The 22,430-nt window shown below is 24.8% G+C and overlaps 1 protein-coding gene across 2 annotated transcripts in view; it reads left to right on the forward strand.

The window, feature by feature from the left end:
• Window positions 1-22,430, forward strand: part of LOC126894104 (probable E3 ubiquitin-protein ligase HERC1) — a 47,593-nt gene that overhangs the window by 7,543 nt on the left and 17,620 nt on the right. The window contains exons 12-44 of one of the 2 annotated variants that reach the window (XM_050664848.1): window positions 1,760-1,891; window positions 2,276-2,426; window positions 2,495-2,647; window positions 2,720-2,854; window positions 3,302-3,422; window positions 3,876-4,028; window positions 4,084-4,281; window positions 5,468-5,744; window positions 6,400-6,506; window positions 6,639-6,768; window positions 10,194-10,317; window positions 10,387-10,485; window positions 10,553-10,950; window positions 14,584-14,727; window positions 14,801-15,047; window positions 15,740-15,866; window positions 15,930-16,094; window positions 16,173-16,308; window positions 17,341-17,548; window positions 17,633-17,782; window positions 17,969-18,288; window positions 18,370-18,490; window positions 18,561-18,745; window positions 18,805-19,056; window positions 19,141-19,342; window positions 19,412-19,643; window positions 19,703-19,824; window positions 19,883-20,345; window positions 20,553-20,654; window positions 20,735-21,324; window positions 21,821-21,932; window positions 22,002-22,138; window positions 22,206-22,372. In XM_050664848.1, coding sequence (XP_050520805.1) covers window positions 1,760-1,891; window positions 2,276-2,426; window positions 2,495-2,647; window positions 2,720-2,854; window positions 3,302-3,422; window positions 3,876-4,028; window positions 4,084-4,281; window positions 5,468-5,744; window positions 6,400-6,506; window positions 6,639-6,768; window positions 10,194-10,317; window positions 10,387-10,485; window positions 10,553-10,950; window positions 14,584-14,727; window positions 14,801-15,047; window positions 15,740-15,866; window positions 15,930-16,094; window positions 16,173-16,308; window positions 17,341-17,548; window positions 17,633-17,782; window positions 17,969-18,288; window positions 18,370-18,490; window positions 18,561-18,745; window positions 18,805-19,056; window positions 19,141-19,342; window positions 19,412-19,643; window positions 19,703-19,824; window positions 19,883-20,345; window positions 20,553-20,654; window positions 20,735-21,324; window positions 21,821-21,932; window positions 22,002-22,138; window positions 22,206-22,372 — 6,360 coding nt within the window. The remainder of the gene's footprint in view (window positions 1-1,759; window positions 1,892-2,275; window positions 2,427-2,494; window positions 2,648-2,719; window positions 2,855-3,301; window positions 3,423-3,875; window positions 4,029-4,083; window positions 4,282-5,467; window positions 5,745-6,399; window positions 6,507-6,638; window positions 6,769-10,193; window positions 10,318-10,386; window positions 10,486-10,552; window positions 10,951-14,583; window positions 14,728-14,800; window positions 15,048-15,739; window positions 15,867-15,929; window positions 16,095-16,172; window positions 16,309-17,340; window positions 17,549-17,632; window positions 17,783-17,968; window positions 18,289-18,369; window positions 18,491-18,560; window positions 18,746-18,804; window positions 19,057-19,140; window positions 19,343-19,411; window positions 19,644-19,702; window positions 19,825-19,882; window positions 20,346-20,552; window positions 20,655-20,734; window positions 21,325-21,820; window positions 21,933-22,001; window positions 22,139-22,205; window positions 22,373-22,430) is intronic. The other variant, XM_050664849.1, reaches the window with a different exon arrangement.

Genomic DNA, 22,430 nt, shown 5'->3' on the forward strand with positions numbered 1-22,430 from the left:
GATTTCTTTCAAAAATACGTCAAAAGATCACAAATCGTATCTAGTTGAAGACATTACCCTTAAAAATTGAAAAAAATTCCCTCGTTCCCCGCAAATGGGGGAAATATCCAAAAAAATTACAAATTTAAAAATCGCTAATTTTCGAAATTTTTTCACTTTTTTTTCTTAAAACTTCCATAACTTTTTGAAAAATCAACAAATCAACATAATTTTTTTTTATACTAAAACCTTAAATATCTACCTTTCATTTGATATCATATTTTTAAAAATCTATCACTTAACCTGCTCATTGGGGGGGATTTAAAATGGCAACTTTTTTACAAAAATTAACTTTTTCAACTTAATTTTTGAAAATGTTCCGGAAATACTGCGTCCTTTAAACATATATCAAATTAAAGCTTATTTTATGTACTATAAAATGAAAAAAAAAAATTTGTCCCGACACCTTATCTTCTATGTGCAAATGGCTGTCGAAATTATAAAAAAAATGTAATATTTGCGATAAAAATCACCTTTTATAACGATGTTTTTTGTACTTAAAACTGCCATAACTTTTTCAAATATTAACTAATCAAAATAATATTTCTTTATATTGAAACCTTAGGTAATTTTCTTTCATTTGATATCATTTTTTTTTGAAAATCTAACACTTATTCTGCTCACAGGGGGGATTTAAAATAGCAACTTTTTTACAAAAACTAACTTTTTCAACTGAATTTTTGAAAATGTTCCGGAAATACTGCGTCCTTTAAACATATATCAAATTAAAGCTTATTTCATGTACTATAAAAAAAAAAAAAAAAATTTGTCCCGACGACCTATCTTCTATGCGCAAAAGGCTACAGTTTTCAAAAATATGCTATTTTAACAAATTTTTTTTTTATAAATTAAACACTATCTACAGATTTGTATCGAAGATTTTTTTATGATAGTGATTTTAATCACTGTCAGATATCATCTATACTGGACCCAACTATGCCACGACCCCACTGTGCCTCCACCCCAGTGTGCTGTTGTTTTTTTTATTCTAATATTGATAGTTATGATTTATATGATATTTTATGTTTTTTATTTTTATTTTAAGATTATTACATAAGCTCTCATCAGAAGCTTATGCTGATAGGAAAAAAAATTTGAATTATTTTTTTTTTTTTATCATATTATTTAAATAGAGATTCTAAAAAAAAATTAAGGGCGCATATATTCTTGTAGCTACTCAAGCAAAAATCTTAAATACGGCTCTGACTAGTGATATTATACCTGATGTGTGTTTTCATGTCACTGAACTTTGTAGATCTATAGTAAGTTTTCGTAACTGCCAAATAAAATTAATATAAAAAAAAATATCATTTGTATTCCAAACAGTTTATTCTATAAGAAGGGTTGTTAGTATGAATGTGTTAAAGCTTTCTTAGATGGTCGTATTGCTTGAAATGTTTATGGATGTATCCATGTTTTCAATTATGAGCTACTCATAACTAGCTACCTCATAACTGAAAATATGGATACATCCATAAACCTTTCAAGCAGGGTTATTAGTCTTTTATTGGAGAAAGGGATGGTGACTCCAATTACTGAACTGATCTTTTGTTTAACAAACAGAACAATCCATGACAAAGTGTACCAAATACTGCCATGTTACATACTTGGCCACATCATATCTGTTAAACATTTATAAATGCTTTAAATATAAACTTTATAAATAAGAGTTATAGTTATAATATTATAAATTAATGTAATAACAACAATTTTTGGTTAGCCTTAACGAAGAAATGTTAATTTTGAGTTTAAATATGCTCAACAATCATCTATTTTTTGCTCGAGTATCCGGTCATAAATTTTCCAAACTTTTGGGTAATGAAACTAGCCAATTGAGAACACTTTTATTGAAGTAAATATCTATATTTATACTAATAATACCTTTGGGTCATTCCATATATAATTAACAAGATGAAAAGACAATGGGTCTTTTAATTTTGATAATAACATTTTTTACCATTTTTATAGATTTAATTATAATATAATTAATTTCAAAACGTAGAAAAAACAATACGGTCATTTTTAAAAAAAATTTATTCATATTGAATAAAAAACTTTATTACGATGTAACCTATTAGCTATTTTTGTTTTAAAACATAATTAAGTCTATAGAAATGTTAAAAATATGTTGATCAAAATTAAAACATCTAAGGTTAAAAATAAAGAAATTTTTTGATTATATATGAAATGATCCCTTTATAATCTAAATTATTATTATTATATATAACTTCTACAGACTTGTAGATTTACAAGTAAAAGAAGTTGTAGAAAAAAGTTTAATGGATTGTTTATCAACTGGTGCTTCGCTGCTATTGCCTCCTTTATCTGGTCGTCTTAATATACTTAAATCACTTCTTGCTCAAGAAACACATTTAACTAAAGGACAAGTAATATTGTGAAATATATAATTTATTTATACAATTTAAAACTTAATAAATGTTTACATTTTTTTTAGAAACTTCTTTTAGATGTTACTGTGTCGAGTTTAAATGATAATAGCCACATAAGTGCATTATTTCATATAAATTCAATAGATTTGTATGAAAACCGTTATTCATCAATTGAAGAAGTTATGAAACTACTTTTAAAACATTTAACTGATAGCACTGTAAGTTATAATTTTATCATAGTTTAGCTGTTTAAATAAATTTTAATTTCGAATTAAATACTGTGTTTTTAGATTACTTTATTACATTCAAATAATTTTACTTCTTTCAAGAAGGAAAACAAACTGGACACAACTCTTTCTTCCTTACATAAATTGTTGTTATCACATTTATTAGCTTACAACTTGAAGTCTTACCATTCTAGCAATGTATAGTATTAACAATTTTATTTTTATTTCTTAACTGTTATGTTTCATTAAATGATAGTTATCTGTTTAGTTTAGTTTTTTTCTTACACATACATTTATAAAATATTCTAATATAAAATCATCAAATAGGTACTTTAAATTTTTTTACTTTTTGTTAATCGATTTATTGTTTATTAATTTCTTTTCACAATTTACCTTGACATTTTTTATGTTTATACCAAAATAAATTTAAAAATATTCTAAATTTTTAGCCAAAAATTTTTAATATATTTAAATATAATATTTTCTGTAGAATTATATTGAAAAAAATTAATTTGTCGTTAAATAGTATAGAATTGTCAATTTTATTTTGTCTCTTCCGTAAAATTTGTTTTTTTTTTTTTATTATTTATACAAAATAAACTATATAAGGTTATGTATTCTATTTAATTATACAATTTTTTTTAGTTCTGTCTAAGTATGAACCGCCTTTTAATAAATCATTTAGAATCATATTTGATGTTTGCTAATAAATTATTTTCTGAAGCTGCAATATCTTATAAAAGTGGATTCCATCTATTTTATGAAGGTATATATTTAAATCTATAATCTAATGTTTTTAATTGTTAACATATTGGATGGATGAGTGGAGTGACTAGAAAAGATAGGAATAGACATATAAGAGGGAGTATAGGTATAGCGTCAATTGTGTATAAATTGAGAGAAAATAGACTTAGATTGTTTAGTCATGTTATGAGGAGAGAAGAATCGGAAGCTGTAAGAACAGTTATAAAAATATATGTTGAAGGAAGAAGAGATAGAGGAAGACCAAAAAAGAGATGGAGATATGTAATTGAATGCGATATGAGGACAGTTAATTTGAGTGTAGATGATGTGTGAGATCGTGGCAAGTAGAAGTTTAAAATAAGGGTGGCCGATCTCAAATAATTAGGATTAAGACGACGAAAAAGAAGAAGAAGAATTGTGAACATATTAAATTTTACAATGTTTTATTTCAATGTCTAATTATATTATTTTTTAGCTATTTTGGGACAATCAATTGTTGGAGAAACTATGATAAATACTATAAATTCCTTAACTTTTATTCAAAGTGATCATGTTCAATCAATTCTAACAACATTAACTAATACTGTCCAATCATTACATGAGTTAAACCAAAAAATGTGTTATGATAGTGAGTAAATATTGTTAGTATATTTTATCTTTTTTAAAACTTTCTCTATTTTAAGTTTCAGATCCTGAAAAATCGAATGATACATTGTGGTTTATTGAATTAGAATCATCTTTTTGTTTACTTATTGGTCGTCTAATATCACAATCTATAATTAGTTCACCATTATGCCTATCAGAAATATCAAATGAACATTGGTTAAAAAATAAATTATTTTCATCTGGTATTGAAAAATTAGATGACAACAGTATATTTGGTAATAAAATAAATATTCTTCTAGTACTAAAACTGTAAATTATATAATTATTTCTGTTATATCTATTAGTGATCATAACTTAAAATCTAATAAAAAAATTGAATAATTCATGAGTTATGACTAAAAGATTTACCAAAAAAAGTTTTTTTTAGTTTTTAGTATCAGCTTCTAGTTACTTTAAAAGTTTTTGACATCTTTCATCTTTTATGTAGCAAATTTTTTGTATTCCATTTTTAGACTAAATGCGAAGCTAAAAAGATATTAATTTTACCATGATTAATTTTCTTTGTGTCTGTTATTACTTTTTTCGGCTCTTACTGGATTTTACTTTACAATATATCAAAAGATCAAAAACTGTATCTGGTTAAAGACCCCTAAAATTTAAAAATTAAATATTCCTTGTTTTCCTTAAATGCTAAAAATCATTCAATAATTCTTTCTTTTACAAAATAATAATAATAATAATAATATTTTAAAAAGGGGATTGATCTTTCAAAAAAAAAACTAATATATAATAATAACTAATAATATTAGCTAACAATGGGTTATGATAAATTACAATTTTTATTTTATTCTAACTGAAATTATAATTAGCTGACAAAAGATACAATAATTAAACTCTCTGTAATATTTATTTGTTAATATATTAGAAAAATAATATATTTATACAGAAATAGTCAAGTATATTTGTTGTTGTTCAATTGACTATTTTTTTTATAAGGATAGGACCAAAAAATAGCTATTTTTAAATTAAAAAAAATAATAAAAAACACTTAATAAATAAATAATTGATAAATAATAAAAAAAATATGCTTCAATTATAGTTAAATTACTATTTTTATTTTGTTTTTATTTCTCTTGAAAAGCTTCTCTTTGAATAAATGTGAATAGAATTTAAGAAGGTTCTATAATTTTTTGTTATTTTAAAGCCTTTCAAAATTTAAACATAAATTTTAGAAATATGTATAATTTTACTATTCACGGAGAATTTTTAACATTTATAGAAAAATCTAGACTACGTCAGTCTTACTAGTTATGCCTATGCCTTTTTAAATAATATCTGAAATATTTACTAAGATAAATGTTAAAGTAGTTGTGTACATATATAATAGTAGTAAAAAAATTTAAATTATGACTATTATGGAAACAGCATGAATATTAATTTTAAAACTTAAATAATTATCAGATGATGTTGAAGAACGGTTAAAAACAGTTATATCAAATGGATTTTCTACAGTTGAGAATGAGTTACATTTTATACCACAACCTTACTTAAAATTACTTAAGTTTATTTTAAATAAATATGAACAAAATGATGACGACTCAATTATAACTGTTTGCAAAAATTTTAACGACAAATATGATAGCTTTTTAGTTGATCAAAAATATGCAACAATCAAACGTTTAACATTACCATTGTATTATGTTGCACTTATTAAAATTGATGGACGGCCATTGAAAGAGTAAGTATAATGTAAATAACATATTAAGAATCAGGTTTATAGATTCAGAAAATTCATAGAGCCTGTTCCAACAATTTTTTTTCAAATTAAATTATATTTACAAGGTTTAACTTAATATTATTCCAAAGAAAATATTTATAAATCTAAAGATTCTTTTATATAACCAGATAATACATTAAATATTCAAAATTTATTGTTTAAATAGATTTTTATTGAGTAGTAAGTTTCAACCAAGCAGTATTGAATTAACAAGTGTTAGGGGTATGGCCATTAACAGTTTAATTATAGGTAACAATATTTTCGAAAATCATTATTTTTTAAAATATTTTTTTTGTTTATAACGAAAATTCCCAGGTGTTAACCAAATGTTACATTGCATAACACCTCGCCATTCTGAAAATTGGACTGGTGTACGCTGAATGAAGTCAATAAATATATGTATAACTCTCCCTTTCTCAAAAAAAATCCTAAGACAAGTAGTTTTGACCCTGGAAATAAAATTTAAAATAGGAAATGAAAATACTGGATAAATTTATTGATATAAAATGGAAATTTTGAACGATTTTTATTCTTGATATTTCTATTTAATTAAAAAATAAATTAAGAAAATATGTAAAACATAATTGGTTTTTATACAAAATAATTTTTATTTCAGATTTATCTTAAATAAAAAGCTATTATCATTTATTAATGAATTGTGTATGAAAATGTTTTGTGCTCTAGTGAATAGCTTTGATAACATGACAATAACTTCTGAAAATAGTAAGTTTTATATAAAAACTAAATAATTAAATTACTTAGTGAAATTTCTAAAAGTATATGAAATGCATACTTATTTGAAAAACAAAAACATTTATTGTTAACAGTTTTAATGTATATTTATTATTTTTTTAGACAAGTTACCAAATGTTATATTGGATGAATATTTATGTTTTAATGTTTCAAGTAAATGTTGTTTTCTATTAACAGCTGTTCGAGGAATACATAGTGATCCTTCAATTCTTAATAAATACACTTCGAAAGAGTAAGTTATGATGTAGTATTTGAATTTTAGTTTCGATGCGAAGCTGAGAAGGTATTGGTTTTACTAAGATGTGTTTTTATTTTTTTTTATTTTTATTTTTTTTGTGTCTGTTACCACTTTTTCTCAGCTATCACCGAACCGATTTCTTTCAATGATAAGTCAAAAGATCACAAATCGTATCTAGTCGAAGACATTACCCTCAAAAATTGAAAAAAATTCCCTCGTTCCCCGTAAATGGGGGAAACCTCCGAAAAAATTACAAATTTAAAAATCGCTAATTTTCGAAATTTTTTCAATTTTTTTTACTAAAAACNTTAACAGCTGTTCGAGGAATACATAGTGATCCTTCAATTCTTAATAAATACACTTCGAAAGAGTAAGTTATCATGTAGTATTTGAATTTTAGTTTCGATGCGAAGCTGAGAAGGTATTGGTTTTACTAAGATGTATTTTTATTTTTTTTTATTTTTATTTTTTTTGTGTCTGTTACAACTTTTTCTCAGCTCTCACCGAACCGATTTCTTTCAATGATAAGTCAAAAGATCACAAATCGTATCTAGTCGAAGACATTACCCTCAAAAATTGAAAAAAATTCCCTCGTTCCCCGTAAATGGGGGAAACCTCCGAAAAAATTACAAATTTAAAAATCGCTAATTTTCGAAATTTTTTCAATTTTTTTTACTAAAAACTGCTATAACTTTTTGAAAGATGTATGGATCAATATAATTCTTTTTTATGTAGATACATGATGTCATTACCTATCATTTGGTATATTTTTTTTATAAATTTGACTTTTTACCTGCCCATAGGGGGGGATTTAAAATGACAACTTTTTTACAAAAAATTAATTTTTTCAACTTAACTTTTGAAAGTGTTCCGGAAGGTCTGACACTTTTATATATATCTTAAATTAAAGCTAATGTAATATACTTTATTATGAAAAAAAAAATTTCGGACTTTAATTTATCTTCAGGGTGAAAATGGCTACCAAATGCTATTTTTGTGTGAAAATTTTCGATTTTGTATTTTCCATTTTTAACTTTATTATGCTATAACTTTTTGAAAAATGTATGGATCATTACAATTTTTTTATGAGAAGTAGTATTTATATAGATCTTTCATTCGACATACTGTTTTTTTAAATCGGACCATTTCCCTAAATACAGGGGGGATTCAAAACATAAAAATGCATATAGAAAGTAGAACTTTTTCAACTTAACTTTTGAAAGTGTTCCGGAAGGTCTGACACTTTTATATATATCTTAAATTAAAGCTAATGTAATATACTTTATTATGGTAAAAAAAAATTTCGGACTTTATTTTATCTTCATGGTGAAAACAGACATTAAACTTAATAAAAAAAATACGATTTTTGTAAAAAAATTCTTTTTTATATTTTTAACTTTATAATGCTATAACTTCTCGAAAGATGTATGGATCAATATAATTCTTTTTTTTGTAGATGCATGATGTCTTTACCTATCATTTGGTATATTTTTTTTATAAATCTGACTTTTTACCTGCCCATAGGGGGGGATTCAAAATGACAAATTTTTCACATAAAATTGACTTTTTCAACTTAAATTGTGAAAGTATTCCAGAAAGTCTGACACTTTTATATATATATTAAATTAAAGCTAATGTAATCTACTTTATTAAGTAAAAAAGAAATTTCGGACTTTATTTTGTCTTCATGTTGAAAATGGCTACCAAATGCTATTATTGTGTGAAAATTCTCAATTTTATTTTTTACATTTTTAACATTATAATGCTATAACTTATTGAAAAGTGTATTGATCAATATAATTTTTTTATGGGAAATACTATTTTTTAATAATCCCTTTTTCATTTGACATACTTTATCTTAATCAGGATATTAATAAGGAACTAGCAGATCATGTAACTTTTGGAATAATCCACCAATTTTTTAATATTAAACACTATCTAAAGATTTGCACCGAAGCGTTTTTTTTTATAATGATTTTAATCACTGTCAGATATCATTATAAATGATCCAACTATGCCACGTCACCACTGTACTAATATTTTTTACTTTACGTGTAACACATATGATAACTGACCTAAAAATTGGAACAGTTGTAGATGTTTTAACTGATTCATTTTTGAATTAAACAAATAGCGATCTTGATTATAACCAGTTTCATTACGTCCATTTGGTGTCAATATTAATAATTTAATTGTTTGTGTTTGAAGTTCTTCAACCATTTGGGCAATTGTATCATCAAACACACCTCCTGCATCATCAGCTCCCTCTCCGACTAATTTTAAAATTAGTCCGACTAAAAATGCTATAACTTTTTTAAAAATGTATGGATCAACACAATTTTTTTATGAGAAATATTTTTAATAATCCCTTTTTCATTTGACATACTTTATCTTAATCAGGATATTAATAAGGAACTAGCAGTTCATGTAACTTTTGGAATTATCCACCAATTTTTTAAAATTAAACACTATCTAAAGATTTGCATCGAAGCGTTTTTTACGATAGTGATTTTAATCACTGTCAGATATCATTATACTTGATCCAACTATGCCACGTCACCACTGTACCGCGACCCCCCTGTGCTGGGTTTTTTTAGCATAAAAGTAATATAAAATTAATTTTAAGAATATATTGTTATTTATATTATTTTTATACATAATCACATTCTTAACTGTCTGCAAAGATGACTTAAGTGTATATTTAGAGTAGAGGTCTCCTTATTAAAGAAATTCTAACTATAAATCTTTTTAATTAAATTTAGCTATGCCATTAGGTAAATGTATTTTTTTATACCTATCATAACCAACTTTTTAAATGTCTTTCACATCATCATCATGACCATTACTCTTGTTGTCTTATACTATAACTTAAATTAGCTACCACCATGGTAGTGTATGTGTGTCGCCGTCAGCTCCCTATTAGATTATTATTATCTTTAGGTGTCCAGCAGGTTGTATTGTTTATTTAATATTTCTTTACTTAATAAATATTTATTTTGTTGCTAACCCAAGAGTGTTATATATATATTGTAGTGCGACCCTTTGTTAGTTCCTCTAATGGAATATAAATTAAATAGGAAACATTAGTACCTAAGGAAGATATAGTCTAGCTAGCTATCCCTCATTGATTCCTTAGAATACTGTTGATAGACATTTAGACTCAACCTCTAAATGGCAACGGAACAATTGCTTACATAATAATTGAAATAATTTAGTATTTAACTAAATTATTTATACAATATTATTCATAAAATAGACCAGGCACAAAAATTAATTAAAACTAGCTATTGTTACTAAAAATAAAGTTGAAATCAGTAATAGTTTTTTAAATCTCTGTCTCTAAAATATATAATTAAGACAATATGTTTTTCAATAAGAAGAAATGATGTAATAATTGAAATAATTTTTTTTTCTGTTAGTGATCTTACTCCTACTAACAAATCACTGTTAGAATCTGTGTTGGAATTCGTTTTGGATTTTAAACAAGCGACAAATCCATATGCGTTGATACAAGCTTCAGAAATTGAAGAAATTAGAGCACATGTTTGTATATTTGTTATTATAAATGCTTTATAAATTATGTCCATAATAATTAAAGTTTAATACATTTAGGATCGTTTAGCAGCTCTTAATCGTATAACAAGGATGTTAAAAATTATTGACTTTATTCAAGATTCTTCAAATCTTATTTCCTTGTCACACATGTGTAAAGTAAGTTGTCCAATTAAACAATTCATTTGCTATATATTTAATTTAATTTCCTCTAATTCTAATCTAGGTTTTTGAAGCCTTCACTTGTGGTTTACTAGGATTGTGTCATGTACAAAATATTGGCCATAACATAATTGACCATTATTATTCAGCTATTAATACTGTTCCTAGATCAATTAAAAAACAAATTCAAAATTCTATTCTTAATATATATAAACATTTTGAGATATATCTTAGAATGAGTGTTCCAACTACTGAGCTATTTTGTATACAAATAAGTGTACTCTCATTACTTAATATGCATTTTACTTTATCAGATTTTGAATACTTGCTTTCAAATAATTTACCAGAAATGTTAGTTAATATTTGTAAACTCCATATTCCTTTTATGTCTACTGACAGATATTCTTTAGTTTTGGTAAAAATGACTAGTAATATTTTATACATATTGGCATCATCTGGGTGGTAAGTTATTGTTTAATATATATTTTTTTTATATAATTTAAACTATGTAATTTTATAAAACTTGCTCTTGGGATGGGCCACAATGAACATCTTCATGGATCTAAAAGCATATATATATATATATATATATATTTAAATTACTATACCCGTTTGATATACAAATATATAGGAAGTTCAAAAAGTAAGAAAAAAGGTGTCTATTGATTTCATTTTTTGTAACAACTGACTTGTTTTTTTCTTTTTAAACTTCCTATATAATTTTTAGTTTTATAAAAATTTTATATTTACACAAAAAACAAGAAAATTGATCTTAAAGTTGTTACCAAGTAATCATTTTTTTAATAAAATCATTTTTTATTTTATAAGCTAGTTCAGTAGAGAGTTCAATCAAACCATATTTCAGACNATTTTTTTAATAAAATCATTTTTTATTTTATAAGCTAGTTCAGTAGAGAGTTCAATCAAACCATATTTCAGACAAACTGTAATTTTAATTGAAAAATATTACAGATAAAATATACAGTGATTTTTTTATCATAACCATAATTAAAAAAATTTTTTTTTGGTTATCCTTAATTACACATAATTCTTGAACTATTAACTATGTAATACTTTTTAAGTTCATTCCTTTTACCTTTTATGGGTGTCAATTTTGTTTTTCTAAATAAAAACATATATTTTGAATTTAATACAATTTTGAAATTTTTAATTTAATTTAACAGTCATGGAGTGTTTATTGTCAATTATGACTATTAATAAATATACTTTCTGTATAGCTAGTTAGTGTATTTATAAACTCACAACAATGTCCTTGCTACCATTGATAATAAATACAGTGTACCTACGAATATCGACACCCTTACAAACAGTGGCGTATTTAGAAGGGGTCACAGGGGCATGTGCCCCACTCAATTCACTGAGTAATGTAAATATTTTATCAAGCAATGTAATAATGTAATTTGTGGAAAAACTAAACATAACTATTTTAGAATAGGGACATGTAATGCGAAGACAATGATTAAAATGGGGAGGCTGGAAGAAGTAAAAGAACAAATGAAGAAAGCAAAGCTAGATATACTTGGTATAAGTGAAACAAGATGGCCTAGAAATGGTGATTTTATATCTGACGATTTTCGAATCATTCATAGTGGAAATGAGAAAAGAGGAAAAAAAGGGGTGGTAGTGATATTAAAAGGGAAGTGGAAAGACAATGTACTCAACTTGTACCACCAAAAAGACAGATTACTTATGATGAAAATATAAGCAAAGCCTACAAATATTTACATTATACAAGTGTACTTCCCGACATCTAGAAGTACGAATGAAGAAATTGAAGAGAAAAATATGTACTTTGAAGTCCCGCTAAGGAAAGGATATACACGGAAGCGCCTGGAGATAGAAGTTGGTATCATAAGATTCATACTCGTAAAAACTAAGTTCAGAAATCAGATCAAATCTAGCTATGCTTAACCAGGATATTATATTAATAGTGATCATAACCTTGTGATGGCACAATGAAACATTAAATTTAAGAAAAGAACTAAAGTAACAAAAAGAAGAAATGGTGCGTTGGAAAACTAAAAGACCAAAATATAACTGAAGAATTCAAAAGGAATTTAGATGAACTTGATATTGGAGACAAAAGCTGGGATAGTATGAAGATGGACATAATTATAGTTGCAGATAAAATAATTGGTAAAAATAAAATAGAACCGAAGAAGCTATTGATGACAGGATAAATTCTTGAATTGATTGAATTGAAGGAACAAATTAAGGAACAGAGATAACAATTTATATATTAGCATACGTAAAAGATTCGTTAAAACATTTGTCTGGAGTGTGCTATCATATGGCAGTGAAACATGGACAATTGACAAGAAATATAGGGAGAAAACTAGAAGCATTATAGTTATGGATATGGAGAAACATGACAAAGACAAAATGGATAGATAAGAAAAGAAAGGAGCAAGTTTTAGAAGAAAGACAGCTAATGATGGTGATTGAATCAAGAAAAATTAAGGTAATTAGACACGTGATCCGGCACAATGATTTAATAATCAACTATATAATCAATTATACACCCAATAAACTGTGCGTCTTTTGTTTCATTGAAGAATTTAATGTCAAACAGAGAGGAGTGGCGTCAACGACAAGGCATTGCCTTTAATAGTTGATGATGTAATAATGTATAATATTGTTAAAAAAAGTTATTTTTGGTTATCAATAATAACATGGGTTTATGAAAAGTTAGTCAATATAGTTGTTATGTGGATAAAAATTTGAAGCCTACATAGTTGTCCCGTTAATGTTATCATCTATTTTTGAAATATTTATTATGTAGAGATACACACATTGTGTAAAATGAAATATTTTTATTAATAAAAATAGATTCAAAACAAATAACATTTTTCTTTCAAAAAAATTTAAAATATGTGTTAACAAAAGTTATGAGCAAAAAAAAGAGTTGTTTTATGATACCTTATTCAATATTTTGTCTTCCTCCATTATAAATTTTTAAATACGCCATTGCTTACAAGGTAAAAGGAATGAACTTAAAAAGTATTATATAGTTAATAATTAAAAAATAATGTGTAACTAAAGATAACCAAAAAAAATATTTTTAAATTATATTTATTCTATAAGTAATTGAGTGGGTTATAATAAAAAAATCACCTGTATATATCAAAAATATTTAAGCCGAAAATTATATTTATTTATGGAACCTTGAGCAAATTATAAGTACAGGGTCAAATTATTGCTATAATTTATGTATCAAAATTAATAAATAATCATACTTTTTAACTGTTAATTGACAAAATGATACATATAACCTACTATTTTTATCTTGTGTTCAATAATTATAAAATCCAACCCAAAATAATCTTTATATACAATAAATTCAGAATTCATACAAATAGAACACACACACACACACACATATATATATATATATATATGTATAATTTTTTTTTACAATGATTAATGATTAGTTGTTCATTTTTTACACCTATGACACTGATTGTTACAAATCTTTTCAAATTATGTTAATAAAATAAATTAATTACTGTTAAAATCCTTTTAAGCTAATCAACAAATTTTAATTTAATCATCATATTTCAAATAATAAATTTTATTTAAAAAAATATAGATCAACCAATATTTTTTTTGGATATATTATTTTTTGAAAGAATTTGGCGAAGATATTTGTCAGATTAGTTTTATTTAGGTTGATATACTCTTCAGCTAAATTATGATTCAGTCAAGTTAATTTTTTGATGAAATATTTTCTGATAAAATATTGTTTGCTGTATAATTTTTGATTTTCTATAGCTCCCCAATTAAATATATATGTTGCCATTTAAAAATATAGTTGCCACTTCTTTAAGGTTTAAGGAATGAACTAAAAAAGTAAATAATAATTATCAAATCAAAAAATATATAAAATAAAAAATGTCAAATAATTTTCTTAACATTATTATTATTTTAAGAAAAATTAAATGTGTAGCATTAAAAGAATCACATTGTATAATATATACAGTTATTTAAAGATTTTTTAATTGTAACTATTTATGTAACTAACAGAAAGTTGATATAAAACTATTAATTAAATTTTATACTTGCTTAATATTTTAGTAATGCAAAAACCAGTTCTGAAAGTATCAAAGGAGTTTTTATTAGTATACATCATCTTTTAGATATTTTTATTAATTCATCTCAATGTTCCATCATGGAAAATACTTTTCCTGAAGTTTTTTGTAGCAAGACTTTGATTGATGGGTACAATTGATTCATTTTAATATTAATAACTTTAATTTTAACACTTAATACATAAATGTTTGTTCATATGTAGGGATGATGCATCAGAATCATTTCCAGCACAAAATTATATATGTGATTTATTATCATTTGTATTACAATGCTCATCATTTTCTCCAATATGTATTAGCTCTCATGAATGGACTGAAACACTTTTATATTTAGCTGACTGTTCTAAAATTATGCTATTACCAGAACTATTTAGATGCAAATTATTAATACTTAGATTATTAGGCCAAAATTTACCAAATTTAAAAACAACTAGTAGCACTCGTAAAAAAGTAGGTACATTTATGTAATATTTTTAAATAATTTAATGTAGTTTCATAACTATTTCTAATAAGTTAAGATAATTTGTTTATTCTTTGCTTGTCTGATACATAATAGTATTTAGTTTCAATAACTAATTAGTATTAAAATAGAGAGTTAAAGTGAGGTTGAGATGGTATTAGTTTTACATTGATATAAGAGTCTTCAGTTAAACATTTGTTATCCTAGAAACTACTGAGAATTAAATTTATTTTAAAATTAAAGTTATATTAAAAAAAAAAAAATTTAGCTCAAAAAGTTAATCTAATTATTATTCAATTACATCTGAGGAAAATAGAATTTATTATTCTTCATGTGGTAAATTATCTCCTACATCAATTACTTTTTAACTAGTACTTATTGTAAGCACTGGTGAAAATAGAGTCTATATTGTAGAGTAGGGATTGGTAATAATGGCATGTGACCTGAAGATTAATAATAAATGGCTCGCCAAATATATTTTACTTCCATATTTCTTTTTTCACTTGATAATTTATTATATAGAAAAAATAAATTTTATACAATGATAAATTTATTGACTAAGACAGTTTTTTTTCTATCTCTCAAAATTTTTCTTTAAATCTATCTGGTGTGTTTTAAAAACAAATTACAAAAATGTTATTATTTTTATAATGCTGATGATTTATTATTTTTGTGTACTTAGATTGTAAAAACATTATTAAAACAGTTAGCTAAAAATATGTGGTTAATTCCTCAACAAGTAGAAAATATGACAGCCTTTTTAAAACAAGAAGATTTGGACAGACAAATGGGAAACATATGTTTAAATGGTATTTAATTTATTTTAAATGTTTATTTTTATTTATTTATGATAACTTATCATGTAATTTCAGATCCTAATGAATTGGGTATGTGTGATCAAAGTATTGATGTTGGTGAATTACCTTTTTCATTTCACGAAGAAAAAAGTTTCAATTGTATCATAGAAAATGGCCACACAGTTATTCATGCACATGGTGGGAGGGCATATGCTTTAGGATGTACTCCATTTGAAAGTGGTGAGTAATAAACTAACAAAATTTTTCTTTTATTTCAGTATAACATTTCATATTTTTTGAATATTATGCTATTATCAGGAGTATACCAATGGAAATTTTTTTTATTGAAAGAACACAAAGGAAATGAAGGATCGTGTATTGGTATTTCAAAATATCCAATTAAAGATCAAAACTATAGAACTACTACTGATATGTGGTTATATAGAGCGTACAAGTACGTAATGCATACTTATAAGTAACTTTTATAGAATAACTTGTAAATAACTAAGTAAAAAATATGGATGTGAACTGGTAATTAAACTCAGTTTTCTTAAAAACTAGGTTGTAATATTCTCACTAAGCTGTCTAATGGCAATGGCGTCATTTCAGTTTTTTTTTTTAGAGAGTACAATCTTTTTAGTGGCCACCTTACTATATTTTTGGCCTCTTTATCAATTTTTGAACAAAAATAATGGTTTTCAAAATTTTTTTCAACTTTAATTTTGCATGAATTAAATTTGAATAAAAAAATGAAGTTTATTTATTTTCTTTAAATTTATATTATTAAAAAAAATATTAATATTTAGTTAAAAATTTAAAGTAATATATATATTAAAAAAAAGTAATTATTAAAAATCATAAATCTTATGCATAACATATACTTATAAGTTATTATGTCATAAATAAAAATGTATAATATATTAGTATGAATTAGTAAAAAAACACTTAAAATATAACTAATAAATCATTCAAATTAAAGAATATTTATGATTTTTGATTCTAACGAAGACACTCACAACTTTTAGTAAAACCAATATTACTGGCAAATATTTTTTAACTGCAATATTTAATTCGCCTAAATTCGTTATATTAATAATATTATATTATATAAATTGTAATTTTAACATTTAAATTTATTATGTAGCTTATACTTTGATTTATATTTAATTCATTAACAATTTTTTTTTTTTATCATGTATTAGAAATTTCATGTCATAATGAAGCAGCAGCTAACAATTATTTTTTATTTTGTCTTTAAGCCAAGAGTTACCTCATTTTAATTTATTATTTAACATTATTTCATAATTTTTTTGTGGCTCACAAAAAAAGTCGTACCCCTGCCATCCTCAAAATGATGACCCTACCTGTTGGTCGTACTTAGTTTTCAACTTTAAAGTATATATTTATAGTAATAAATTATTATTGTTTTTAAGCCCTTTTTTATTTGCTATTGTTTAACCAATTTTTTTTTAATTTTATATTTTAGTGGTAGTTTATATCATGGTGGTCAAAAACCTCTTGTTTTAAAAACATTCACCCAAGGGGATTATATCACAGCTATTTTAGATATTGAAGCTAGAACATTAAGTTTTGCCAAGAATAATGATTATCCAGTTGTGGCATTTCAAAATATAGATACTAAAATTAAACTTTATCCTTGTGTACTATGTTACAGTACAGCCGCTGGGCAAAAAGTACAATATTTAAACTTGAATATAATTTTAAAAATTCATTTTTATTCATTAGCAATTAAAATATGTTTTATTTAATATTTTTAGATTAAAATTAGTGATTATAGAGCTGAACGAAATAAAAATAGTGAATTATTTCCTGGAGAACCTTATTTAGCCCCTATGTTTACCTGTATTGTTGAAAAATATGTGGAAATAATTCGCATGTTACATAATCTTGATCAATGGCTTAATGAAGTAATTTTTAAATTTGTTTCTAATTTTATTAAAACCAAATAAAAGTTTTATGAGGATCAATAAAAAATTAAAACCTTTGATACAAACAAATGTGTGACTTAATAAAAGTTGCATTTAATTAGTTAATTTTTATGAAAAACATACATGATATCAAATAATAAAGTTATAAAATTATACTTTTTCTAGGTAAATGTATGTTTACTGGATCAACTTTCATATCTTAGAGATACTTTTCCTGAAGTAAATTTTAAAGATAGAAAGTTAGATATATCTGAAATGAATCAAAGAGAGCCAATTTGTGAAAAAATAAATGATATTAATATTAATTTATTATGTGAAAAAGTTTGGCCTGCATTAGCTGTCATCGGTGGAATTGATCGTGGCTTAAGAGTAGATGGAATATGTTATGATATAGAACAGAAATCATTTGGCACAATTTTAGGAACTCTTAAAAAAGGTTTTACTACAGCTAAAGTTATGTGGGAAGATAAAAATGATACAGTCAGGTATTCTTTTGAAAAATTAATTTTCTTAGATTTGTAAATAAATCATTATTGATTGACTGCAAGTTATTATTTCTGTTACAGCGACATATTATTTCATTCCCTATTGCCTTGTAATAATACAAAATTTAATTCTTCACGTTTAGAGAATTTGCCTTCTTTAACATTGTATTCAATAGGACGATTGAGTGGGATTACAAATGAAGTAAAATTATTAAACAATAAAATTGTTAAATTTTGAATGTGGAATAAAAATACATATATTTTAATTTTAGTTAATATTTGCAAATCAAACTTTTAATAAAGTAACAGAAAGCTCTTTAGAAGATAATTCTTCTAAATCTTTAGACATGTTTTCTAGTCAAATGATCATGAATATTATGGACCAGATATCCGAAATAAAAAATACAAAAAATCATAAAAATAGTGCATCTGGTTCAAAGTCAACCACGGATCTCGAGTAATAAATTATAATAATTTTTCTAATGTAATATTTAGTGTAATTTTATTTTTTTTTAGAGATTCTTATAATAATCTTTTAGCTCATGAAACAAATATGTTTAAAATGTGTTCTCTACAAATTAGTGCATTAAAAAGTTTAGAGGTAATAATGACAAGCTTTGTAAGTATAGATATGCTAGTCAATCCAAAAAGATCAAAATATTCAACTGATGCTAATAAAAATGCCATAAAAGAATACAAAAAAAAATACCGTAGAGATGTTGATGATAATGATAATTATAGAAATAGTATTTTGTTATTTTTATTTAGGTAATTCAAATTTCTTAATATATATTAATTATTTGGCCAAGTGTTTTGTTAAGGTATTATTTGAATAAAAATATATTGGTCTAGGTGTGCTTTTGAAAAAAGTTTATGTTCTCAGTACTTAGTTATTGAAACAGATATTGTTGAATGTGAAAGAATATTGAACATACTTTATAATAACTATCTCAAAGAATGTGCAGAAAATAAATATAAAATTCCAGATTTGCAAAATCGTTTAAAAACTCTTATAAGCTTTCAAGAAAGCAATAATTTACAACGAAGAGAATCTGTAAGTTAAAAATAGTAGTCAATAAAGTTAAGTATTTTTTAATGTAAAACTTTGGGTACTATTTAAAAGATTTCTGGAGAAACATCAAGAAATACTGATGATCCGCCTAGGAGGATTGTCCGATCTCGGCGTAACATGCTCCATCGATCAAACACTATTTATATGTGCCCAAATAATAGTATTCTTGGGAATAGTAATAATTCATCAAATGAAAATAATGAAAGAGTTCCAGCTATTGCTACTCCTTTAATTGAAATGGGATTTTCTGCCAGACTAGTTCAGCGAGCAATTAACGCTTTAGGTATTACCGTATATTAAAATAAAACTCAAAGTAATTAATTTAGTGGATTTAATATTTAGGCAATACTTGGGAAATGATGCCACGTAATGTTGCTATTAATAGTTTAGCTACATGGATGATAGAACATCCATGTATTCAAGAAACTAATGTGGAAAATACTGCAGACAATGCAGAAAACAGAGTAAAATATATTTAAAAAAATAATTCTGATTAATATTAAATAGATTTATTATTTACAGTCATCGATATCTACTACTTTAAGACTACCAAATTATGGATCTCGTTTTGAGAATCCAACAGATGAAAGTATTGAAAGTTCTGTTGATTTATTGTCACATAGAAGAGTAGTAACTTCAAGAAGACGCCCAAGAGAACTTATGACTGACTCTTCTTCAAATAGAGCATCTGGTTTACTTGTTAATAATGAATTGACTGAAGATTCTATTAATAGAGTAATGGCTAGCATGCATGCCTTTTCATCAGATGTTGAACAACCTGAATCACCCCCTGAAACCCCTCCACGTGTACATTCACCCAGTTTAGATATTGTTACTGGAGTTTTTGATTCAATTAGATCTCGGTTAGATGGTACTTCAATGCCATCATCTAGTCAAAACTTAGGATCTAATACTTTTGGCGAAACTAGACAATTATCAGAAATAATTTATCCTGAAACTTTAAGTTCAATAACACAAAGAGCACGTAAGAATGTTTAGCCACTATTATTTTAATATTATTATATTATTTTATAATTTATGTTTAAAATGCTCTTTTGTAAGTTGTTGTTTGATAGAGAGGATATAAAAATTATGTAGTTCAGGGAACATTATCTTTATGCCTGTGGCAAAAAGTGTTTCGAACTGAGCTGTATAGACTTTTATCATTGTATTAATATAACTATATTTACAGCAAATGATTCTTCTTGTACTAATTGTCAAGAGAAAATTGAAAAATTAAAAAACATTGATTTCATTAAACCAAAAAAATCTTTACAAGCTGATTGGAATATAGGTAATTATTATAAGACTTTATTTAACTTGTTCTATTATGTGATCATTTTAATAACCAAATTTTTTTGAATACAATTTTAGTATCTAATTTGATGAATCATTACAACTACTGTGATAAACCATTTAACTTGGATTCAATTCATGAACAGTTAAATTCATGTCAGTTCATATCTGACAGTGTTGAAGATAATACAATGGATCAACTTGGTATTGAAATAGTTCCACGTATTTCTACAAATGAGTGCAGTTCAAATGATAGCATATTTCAAAATTCTCCAATTTTCAAATTTTTATCTTTGGAAGTTGCTTTGATGACCAATTCAGAAGATCGTTGTAAAACCATTAATCGAACGCTTCACACAATGTTACATTTGGGATCTAGAAATATTGTTTTAAATACATTGATGTCCCTTATAAATTGGTCTTTTGAGACTGAAGATGTTGTTACTTGGAAATTAGATGAATTAGGTTTTACAAACGTCACCAAAATCGTGCAATTTTTGAGACTGCTACTTATTTTAAATATTTGGACTGAAAGAGAATATAAAGAAAATCAAGTTTTACCCAATGTATTAGAAAGGAACACCCTTGAACTTCTTTCACGAATTACTATTGCATTGGCCGATAATTTTCAACCATCTTATAATTTAATAATTTCTATCATTGTTCAGGTAAAATTTAACATATCAAAGTATACACAAATACATATACACATATTGTTATTTTATATTAAAAATCATGTAATGTATTAATGTAAAAATCATATTTAATTTAAGTAAATATTTATAGAGAGCTAGATTTTAAACTATTTGCCTAGGGAATTATTTAAAGATAATTTAGATGTCTAATCAAAATAATACACATTAAAAATTATTAGACTGATTAATCTGTTCTTTAAATTAACTTTAACTAATTTGTTTGAAATATTTAAATAATTTTTTGAATAATATGTTGAATTTATAATTTTGATTTTATTTAAATGGATTATATATTTATTTTATTTTATTTATACATTATTGCTTGTGATAGCTAAAGCAATAAATTTTACATAACTAAGTAAACCAAGACATAATTGAAAGTTTCATTTTGACATCATCATTAGAAAATTATAATATATAATAGAAAATGTATCCATTTAAGTATAACATTGTATAAATTATTTTTTAGGATATTTTTACTGTTGCGACTGAAGGAGTTTTAAATTTGCGTTATAATATAAAAATTACCAAATTAATTGTTAATGAACTAGTAAAAAAACTTGATATTTTTTCAAAATATGGTAATATGTAATTATTGTACCCTAACAACATTTAAAAAAAATAATTTTTTTTTTTAATTAAAATTTTAGATGAGCGTAATGTCGTCAGTAGCCCAAATGAAAATGATAAAATACCATCATGTAAAATGCTTATAAATGCCTTATCAGCTTGTATATTATCACATGTAGTTAGCAATGATATAAAACATTGGGCTTGCAAACAATTGGTAAGTTTTCCCTCTAAATAAATGTAAATTAAATTTATACATAATCTATTTATGTTTTATTAAATAGGTAAATATACTAGTGAATAAATCAGCTCTTCAAAAGCTTTCAGTATTACAAAATGAGTCAGATTTTCCTGGTGCTTTAAAAAGATGTCCTATAATTAAATTAGAAGGCCATGAAAACCGTATAAATCATGTTATATGGCAACCAAAGCAAAAATTACTTGCATCATCGTAATATTTATTATATGATAAAATAAAACTTAAACATTTCTTAATTAAAAAATAAAAT

The sequence above is a fragment of the Daktulosphaira vitifoliae genome, unplaced genomic scaffold, assembly GCF_025091365.1.
Source record: "Daktulosphaira vitifoliae isolate Bord-2020 unplaced genomic scaffold, ASM2509136v1 Scaffold_1, whole genome shotgun sequence".
Classification (NCBI taxonomy): domain Eukaryota; kingdom Metazoa; phylum Arthropoda; class Insecta; order Hemiptera; family Phylloxeridae; genus Daktulosphaira; species Daktulosphaira vitifoliae.